The following is an 8,584-nucleotide window of genomic DNA, read 5'->3' as shown; positions in this document are numbered from 1 at the left end:
TTCCAATGCTTCTATGTAATAGAACCTCAGTCATTGCAATTAAGACTAAAAAGGGAACAGTAGAGTGGATTCAGCATTAAAAAAGCAGCCTTGAAAGATAATCAATTTTATCTATATGTGCAGTGATTCTTGCAAACAATGCAAACACTACTGAATTAAAAGATAAGTTCCTTCAAGCTCTTATTGATATAATCAACTTCTAATGTCACCACTATTAAAATAAAATGATAACCACAGATTCTGCCATATCAGTTAATGAAATTGCATTTTATCACAATAAAAAATTGATTCATTAAGCATATTTTATTAAGGTTGTTGTAACTAGTAACAGGATTTTTGATCATAGGAATGCTATATTTAGTCTAAAGTAACAGATTCTAAATATGCTATTTGTACAAAGTACAGTAAACATATCAAACTAGTAGCGTATAGAATACCCTAAATAAGCATTGCAATGAAGCATAGCATTCACCTTATTCGTTAAAAAAAAAAAAAAAAAAAAAAACATTTCTAATATTTTTAAACCAAAAAAATGTGCACATTTTTGCTTACAGGACGATAACGATAAAATTAAGACCTTTACGTAAGATTTTATAAATTCTATCAAGTAATATATTTTAGTGTAAAAGCTTTTATCATTCACAGTGACAAAGGTATTGTTTATTCATGTAAACCCTGTGACGCGAAACTATGTGGACACGCCCTCAGTGATCTGCAGTCACGTGAAGCCTTTAAACTGGCGCCATTTTCTGTGCACGGTCTCATTCTGCCGCAGTCGGCGTCGCGTTCTGCAACCTTTCTGTGTGTTCGAGAAAAACCGAGGTAACAAATTCAGCTTTTTCTTTTTTTACTTCAAACGGCCTTTCTTTGGTTAAACGAAATGTTATAATGTGTTGTTGCGTTATATTTATGTAGAATTTGTAATTCTGGTTTATTAGTCCTATATAGACGGTTTTTGCGTATTATGAGTCTTTAAAAAATATCTTAAGTATTTTTTGTTGTAATTGCTGTCTTTTATTTGTAATGTCTCAGATGTAGTATATAAACCGTTTTGGGTCGATCCGATTTCATAGCTTTCTTTGTTCTTGTTGTAGCTCAAAAGCTCATCGTGACCTAGTTCCCCTGACCTACTTTTCACAAAACTAGCGCGTCTAATATTGAATGGCTATTTTCATTTCTGCTTTAAAAATTAATGCAGCCGACAATCTGAAACCACAGAGCTCAAAAGGGTTTGATAAGATTAGACATTTCTTTGTGGCAAAATGGCTGCAGCACGCTGTGAGGAAGAGGAGGGGAAGGGTAGAAAATGGCGCTTCCTTGTTGCGCACTTTTTAAACACGATGCGTGCGAGCCGCTTGATGAATTCGCGTCCATTTTTCTTCTGTTCAGGCCTTATTTTTGTATATTATATTTTTTAACTTTGTTTTTAAATATTTTTGCGTGGTAACATAATTTTTTTTTCTCTCTTTTTAGGATATTCAACATGTCTGACGAGGGAAAGCTTTTCATTGGTGGTCTGAGCTATGATACCACAGAACAGTCTTTGGAGGAAGCTTTCTCCAAATATGGAACCATTGCCAAAGGTTTGTTTATATAAATTTAAGTAGTTTAAAAAACTATTGTAGCTCTTCTCACAATTATGCATGGCTCTTTTTGTTTTAGTTGATGTCATCAGGGACCGTGAGACCGACCGTTCCAGGGGCTTCGGCTTTGTTACGTTTGAAAATCCAGAGGATGCAAAGGATGCAATGGCTGCAATGAATGGAAAGGTGAGATTGATGCATTTTTTTTTTTTTTTTTTTTTTTTTTTTTTTCTAGGTTTAAAATGATTTAAATGGTGACTTTTGTTGTTTACTGATTTTAATATTTAATATTAAACATCTCAAATAAAAATAAATGGCATAATTCATTATTCAAACTGGGCTGGAACCTGAAATGTTTTTAACCATAAGATGCGTCTCTTATTTTTTTTGCAGTCTGTTGATGGCCGCATGATTCGTGTTGATGAAGCCGGCAAATCTGGTGGACGGTCTGGTGGCTTCAGAGGAGGTTCTGGAGGTGGCAGGGGATTCTTCAGGGGTGGCAGAGGAAGAGGTGGGTCATCTTAAACTTGAATACAATTACACTATTTCAAATGCAAATGTGGCCATCTGTTAGTCTCAACGCCATGTAATTATCATGACAAAGCTGATGGTCCACCTGAATGGGTGCATATTGAATGTCTTGCTTGCTCATGTCACTTGACTTTGTTTGCTAATTGTTTTGTTTAAACAGGTGGTGGAGGATACAGTGGAGACAGAAGCTATGGTGGCGACAGGAGTTATGGTGGAGACCGCAGTTATGGCAGTAGTGATAGAGGCTATGGTGGAGGAGAGAGAAGCTATGGTGGAGGTGACCGTTCCTACGGTGGTGGTGGTGGAGGATACTCCAACAGGAGTGGAGGTTACTCCAGCGGTGGCAGTGGATACAGGGATAACAGGTGAGGGATCTCTTACAGTTGGAATGATTGTGCATGAGGAACAGTTTTCTTGGTCTTGTAACCGTGAACCCTTTAAATATGGCAAATATTACTTTTGGTTTTAGGAGCCAGGGGGGATATGACCGCTCTGGCGGATCCTACAGAGACAGTTACGACAGCTACGGTATGTATTGATTGCTCAGAATAACTAATTTTACTAGTCAACTGCACTAACAGATCTCAGCTCACTGTTGTTTTAGAATAATGTCTAGACCTAAGCAGAAAGACAACTGCCATTTTTGAACTTTTGAGATCGGTCAACTTGGTTGCCTTTATCTTGGAATTGCTGACCACAATCCAAAAAGTCATTTTTCAGTATTAGCGACTAAAGTCTGTTTTGTGCACTTGATCAGAATAATCAGTAAGACCTTGTTCGAAAAGAATCATATCTTGGTGTCAGTTCACTTTTTGGAAAGGATGTTCAATGCTCCAGTGCCTTTACACTCTTGCCTACTTCTTGTCCTCAGCTTCACACGAGTAAAAAAAAATCCTGATTCCAAGATCATCCCTACGCTGGCTGTATTTAAAAAGATGCGCTCTTCGAAGACCTTTTTTTATTTTTACTTTTTTTTTTTTTTTCTTTACGTTTTGTGTTCTGGTTCAAATGTTCTATTAAAGACAGACTCCTTTTTTACCGTGTCAAGTATCCGCAGGATGTTCCTCTCATTGAGGAGCTGCCTAAAATCCATGAGCATTCAGTTACTATAAAGTTTCAAGCCTAGTGAGGCTACCTGTATCTGCCATTTTTTTACCTTGCGATTGTGTTTATAGATGCTCACAGGGGGTTGAAATTGTCTTTCTTTTTAGTATGTGTTTAAGAAACTGTCTTCTGAAACCATGCGTGAAAATTGACCTGTCCAACACAGCCTGATAGCTTCTAAGACCAATTTTCTCAAATCTTTGGACCAATTTCTTAATATCAGCTCACTGAAAGTGCTAGGGGCATTTGCATTTAAACTGAATTTTAAAGCGGCAGCTTCGCCATCTGAAAATATTCTAATCCGATCCTCAGTAGAAGCTTGATAAGCTGTGATGTGTTCTTTATTGCTCCTTGCCACCTCCATTTTGTGATGCATTCCTTTAGTGAAGCAAGGCAGGCATGTTGCGTTGGAGTTGTCTCCAGCAAACCTCCTTGATGTTGCTAAAGATTTGTAAATATTCATTATCCAAAGAGTAAACTACTTTAGTGGGTCATTGAGCCTCATATTAGGACTTATGACCCAAGGTACTTTGCTCTTTGCACAGTCTAAATTTATTTTAAAATTATGCTCTACTGTGGACTGAACTTATCCTCTTAAATGTCAAGGTTTTGTTCCTCCTTGGAAAGAAATGTGCTCTGTTCTGTATATCAACACCTCAGAATCCTTTTTTTTCTTTTTGTATTAAACTGGCTTCATGAAGCCCATTAAAAAAAAAAAATGGTTGGAACCTGCTCTGATTTCTTTTGCCTCCCGATATTCTCAATACAAACCAGAAATGTTTTGGAATGGCTAGCTGGGGATTTAGCATCTGGGATCTTGAATGTTCATCTAGGCAAATAAAAATGAGTATTTGTTCAGGAAACAAATATGAAGGTGAAACCTTGCTGTTATGGTATAGCAAGCAATGGCTCTGTATAATGCTTCATTGGATCCAAGAGTTCTCTGCTAGCAATTTCGGAAATCAACAATGTCCTTGGAGAATGAAGTGTTGTGCCTTCCGACTCAAGAATCCTGAGATGAAAGCTGCTCTCTTGACTAGGTCATTTGTGGAGATAGGCCTGTAATGTGAGGTAAAAACTTTTGCTCTCCTGTACGCATCCTACAACAGTTCTCATTGTCCATGTTTTCTTCGAATATTGCCTCGACCAGTGATCTGTTGCGTCTGCGGAATCTAGTCAATCCTGTTCCACAACTTCCCCCCCCCCCTGAAACAAGCGAACAAAAAAGCTGCATGACTATTGACTATTTATAATGCGCTCATGTTTGGTGGAAAGTACCTCATGTGGCCCTTGAAATGTTTCAAGTCCCGTTCTGATTGCTAAATTTTTTCTTTTGCACCAACTTTAAAGACTCGATCTTTTTGTCACTAATGTCAAAACGAGACTTTTTGAGATGTAGCCTTTGCGTCGCCTCATCGTCTTTGAATGATTCACTATGGAGTCCCTATAAAAATGCCTGGTCCTTTTTTTAAAACACTTAATTTTGTATGGATTTCTCTTTTAATCTAGAAATGTTAATGTAGAATTATTTTGGAAGTATTTTAAATGCATGGTTTTTGTCATCTACTATATAGTGAAATATCTTTTTATTTTTCAGATTGATTAACTGGACGTGTTACATTTTGAGAACTAGTGGAGGAAGCCAACCTTTGAGGATGAAATGGGTTTTCATGGTAAAATAGAGAGGTATGCAGTTGCTTTTTGAGTGTGGTTGATTCAATTACTATTTGTAGATGTCCGAATGGAAATGGTAGGTGTTTGGGTAGAATTAATTGACTAGTTTCTCTTATGTGTGCTCATTATTTATTCTTTAATAAAAAAAAAAAAATTTTCTTCTCTCCCAGAGCTCATGGAAAGCTGTTATGCAGATGAGCCCATCTCTCCCAAAAGAAAGCAAGGAAAGTGTCAAAACACTTGCTAGAGATGAACAATCGACATCTAGATTGAAGTTTGCTGTTTTGCTGAAAGTGTTTGACAATAGTAACATCAAATAAGGCTGATTGTTACAAGGTGATGCTGTAGGATGTTTTTGTAATTTTGAAAATGACGAAGGAATTAAACTTTATGCTGTTTTGTTCATTACTTTGCAGTGTTTTCTTGTCACTTTCATCAGGTTATTTCTAGCTGTGCAGTACTTTCACCACAAGGTGGCAGTGGTGGCCAACTGCAGCCGTGGTTCTCAATCTTTGACTCTAACACCCCCCCCCCCCCCCAAAATTTTTTTTTTTCTTAATTTACACCACTTTCATAGGCTATAAATATCCTGTGAAGAATATCATAGGCTACCTTCAAGTTTTTGAACACCAATAAGTTGGAAATATCCTAAATTTCATGACTAGACAAATTATCATGGTTATCTATTTTCACAGTACTGCTAAAGTGTGCTGGCAATGTTCAAAAAAGACTGGTACACAAAGCCTAAATCGTTAGATATTGAAAAATCTAATTAGCAGCACTATACCTTTTTTTTTTTTTTTTTTTTTTTTTTTTTTTTTTAAATAAGCATTAAAGTATTGAAACAATTTGTATCTTAAATGTTGTACAACATCTACCAACATGTTCAAATATAGTTTTAACAAGTCAATTAACCTCACTTTTCAGATTAAACCACTCTTTATGTAAAGGGATTGGTCAAAAAGGTAACTTTTTTTTTTTTTTTTTTTTTTTTTTTTTTTTTTTTTCTCCCTGCCCTTTAGATAATCTTATATGCCTTATCTTTTCTTTTTTTATATACAATGAAAATTAGAGTTTTCCATCAACTGGCTAAAATTGCAATGCATACAAATTCAGCCTAATTTTTTAATTGGTCTGAACAAAAATGGTAGACAGGCTCTCTGTCTTCTGCGGTGTATTTTTTTGTTTGTTTTTTTTAAATAACACTAAAAGATACCTACATTGCATGCTGTGCAACAACTGTTACTTTACCTCATTTAATGCTGGACAGTATTTACGGTTTTTCAAATTGCATTAAATACAGTTTTAATGATAATGAAACCAATACTATCAGGAATTTTATATTGGCTTAATATTGGTTTTGTCCCTGTCATCTTGAGGCCACCTTAGAAGTTTGCTGAGGGCCTCTAATGGGCTCCAGCCCTCTAGTTGAGAATCACTGAACTACAGCATGAATGCTTAGTATATGCATTTTAGCCACATAAAATGAAATGCATATAGACTTCTGAAACAGTTACATGAGTCATCCTTTATTTTAAATTTGCACATTTAATGTTACAGATGTGCTGAATGTTGTAATAGTAAAACCAAACATGGATTATTTAACCAAACAACTTTAGAACTAAATGAGTTTATCCAGCTTGCCCTTTAATACTGTTTAAAAAAAAAAAAAAAAAAAATCAAAAGTTGAGAACTTAAAAGTTTAAGGCAACCAGCCTTAATTTGAGTTTTCTTAACTTGATGTAAATTGAGCTTGTTAGACTACAGTGCAATTTACAATTTATGTTTCATGTTACTGCAGAGGAGACTTCATTTTGTGATGAATCCATGAAAGGTATTGGTAAATATCGGTGTATCTTGTGCAGTAGCCTCCATTTGACTCTGTGTAAAAAGACACAATTCCCTGTGCAACATCTCCACAAACAAGTGGACCTCCAGAATCTCCCTGTGAATTATATAATTTGATTATTAGTATATCCAGAATGCATTAACACTACACCATAGATAAGTATTTGTAAGTGGTGCCACTTGAAATACCTCTGCTGCTCCAGTTGTTCCCTCGCTGCATAGAGTGTCAGTCGTCACACACTTTTTGGAGTCTAACAGAGTAACATGTGCTTCTTTGAGGACTCTTGATGGAGACCCATGTCCGTATTTCTCTAAGCCCCAACCCAAGACCATGCAATCCTTCGAGATTTCTCTATTCTCAGTTTTTGGCAAGGTGATGGTATTCACAGTTTTGTTCAAACTTGCAGGTGTTTTAAGCTGAAAGAGAAGATGCATAGTTCTTGAGTTGAAAACCCATGCATTTCTTTAAATGTTTTTACTGAATTTAAAAGATGACGCATTCAATACTAGCGATTAGGTTCAGTCAAATTCTGTAAACATCATACATTTCCTATTATGAAAGGCTATTTTTCATGATATGATGCTAATTAATTTGTTCAATGTTATATATTACCTTTAGAAGCATGATGTCATGACCTGGTGTATTGGTTTTGAAATCTTCATGTTGAATGGGATCTGCCAGTACACCGTGAGGTAAATGTCTGGTGTCGTTGACGCCCAAATACACCGTAAGATGACTAAAGATGACAAAAAAAAAAACATATAGAGGCCAGATTTACATATACATATACATATATATATATATATATATATATATATATATATATATATATATATATATATAAAATAATTAACTTCACCTACCGTCCACAGTGGGCAGCTGTCATCACAAAATCATCTCTTATCAAAAAACCACCACATACTCGTTCCGTTACAGGGTTACGAATGTAGACCATGTAGGGTCGACTGTGTGGAACGGAGACTTCACCGCCAACAATACCATCATGCATGGAGAAACCTTAGAAAGAGTTAAGAGTCTGTGAAACAATTCAACAGCATATTCTGAGAAACAACCTTTTGTGATTACTGAAGTAGACTGGACGTGATTACCTGGAGTGCAAGAACACAACAGTAGCAGACTAGTTATGAGCCAAAGGATGTTCATTGTAGACAGCTCAGTCACACTCAGTATGCACCACAGAAATGTTGTCTCCTGCTTTTATAGAGATTCAGGGGACCCATACCCGGAAGTTAATGGTAGAAGCTTCAGCATGCTCTGCATCCAGATCAGTTTCACTGATCTAAAACATTCACGTTAGAGACTGTTACAGGAAGAGCTGTTCACAGGTCAGTGATTATCATCAGCTTTCGTTGTTTCACAACTCACACTTTGGTGATAATATCAAAAAGTGCACACAACGGACAGTTGTGAGAATTTCAGTATCTGTATTTTGAACAACTTTTGGTACCACATAATTTTTTGTGGCATGGATTTAGCAAGATGCATGAAACAATCTTCAAAAATTCTGGTCTCTGTTAACATGGTAGCAACACACAAACACATTGCACATTTGTGATGTGAATCTGCCCTTTCTTCACATTTCAAAGGTACTCCATTGAGATCTTGAGACTGTGGAAGCTATTGGAGGTTACTGAAACCTCTTGAGCATGTGTGCATGCTTTTATGCATGTAGGGACAGGGTTAAAATTAAGACAAGAGACCTTAATGTAGAATAGTTAATCCTGGCTTTAAAAATGGCTTTCTGAAGCACAGATTACTAACACTTGGACTTAACTAAATAAACAGAATTAAAAATGATTCAAAACAAGATTTAGATTAGCAT

At 36.1% G+C, this 8,584-nt stretch overlaps 2 protein-coding genes across 5 annotated transcripts; one reads left to right on the top strand and one right to left on the bottom strand.

Moving 5' to 3' along the window:
- The first annotated feature begins 666 nt into the window (after positions 1 to 666).
- cirbpb (cold inducible RNA binding protein b) lies at positions 667 to 5,300 on the top strand. 4 transcript variants are annotated; one of them, XR_007181204.1, is made up of 8 exons: positions 667 to 822; positions 1,474 to 1,583; positions 1,663 to 1,769; positions 1,977 to 2,094; positions 2,275 to 2,479; positions 2,584 to 2,642; positions 4,816 to 4,904; positions 5,063 to 5,300. XR_007181204.1 is itself a non-coding variant. In XM_048165480.1 (7 exons), exons 2-7 carry the CDS (start codon positions 1,484 to 1,486, stop codon positions 2,997 to 2,999), a joined length of 603 nt encoding a protein of 200 aa, XP_048021437.1. In that variant the 5' UTR covers positions 667 to 822; positions 1,474 to 1,483; the 3' UTR covers positions 3,000 to 3,946. The 4 variants fall into 4 exon arrangements, 1 of the variants encoding a protein (XP_048021437.1); XR_007181205.1 differs by having other exon boundaries at positions 2,577 to 2,642; XR_007181206.1 differs by lacking the exons at positions 4,816 to 4,904; positions 5,063 to 5,300 and adding an exon at positions 2,986 to 3,946 and having other exon boundaries at positions 2,577 to 2,642.
- A 1,100-nt stretch (positions 5,301 to 6,400) lies between these two features.
- Positions 6,401 to 8,010, bottom strand: si:ch211-212d10.1 (granzyme B(G,H)). Its single transcript, XM_048165470.1, has 5 exons — positions 7,851 to 8,010; positions 7,605 to 7,758; positions 7,354 to 7,477; positions 6,930 to 7,157; positions 6,401 to 6,837 (listed from the first exon to the last, which is right to left on the bottom strand). The coding sequence occupies exons 1-5, from the start codon at positions 7,903 to 7,905 to the stop codon at positions 6,685 to 6,687; spliced, it is 714 nt and encodes a 237-aa protein (XP_048021427.1). The 5' UTR covers positions 7,906 to 8,010; the 3' UTR covers positions 6,401 to 6,684.
- Between the last annotated feature and the right edge of the window lie 574 nt (positions 8,011 to 8,584).

This window comes from Megalobrama amblycephala, linkage group LG2 (assembly GCF_018812025.1).
Source record: "Megalobrama amblycephala isolate DHTTF-2021 linkage group LG2, ASM1881202v1, whole genome shotgun sequence".
Classification (NCBI taxonomy): domain Eukaryota; kingdom Metazoa; phylum Chordata; class Actinopteri; order Cypriniformes; family Xenocyprididae; genus Megalobrama; species Megalobrama amblycephala.
The sequence above is the reverse complement of the archived record's forward strand: the minus strand, read 5'-3'. Positions and strand labels throughout refer to the sequence as shown.

Coding starts and splice junctions, on each gene's coding strand:
- cirbpb (XM_048165480.1), top strand. CDS start 1,484: ATGTCTGACGAGGGAAAGCTTTTCATTGGTGGTCTGAGCTATGATACC. Junction 2,095..2,274: donor CAGGGGTGGCAGAGGAAGAG/GTGGGTCATCTT, acceptor TTGTTTAAACAG/GTGGTGGAGGATACAGTGGA. Junction 2,480..2,583: donor AGTGGATACAGGGATAACAG/GTGAGGGATCTC, acceptor TTTTGGTTTTAG/GAGCCAGGGGGGATATGACC.
- si:ch211-212d10.1 (XM_048165470.1), bottom strand. CDS start 7,905: ATGAACATCCTTTGGCTCATAACTAGTCTGCTACTGTTGTGTTCTTGC. Junction 7,158..7,353: donor ATGACATCATGCTTCTAAAG/GTAATATATAAC, acceptor CTTCTCTTTCAG/CTTAAAACACCTGCAAGTTT. Junction 6,838..6,929: donor GAACAACTGGAGCAGCAGAG/GTATTTCAAGTG, acceptor TATAATTCACAG/GGAGATTCTGGAGGTCCACT.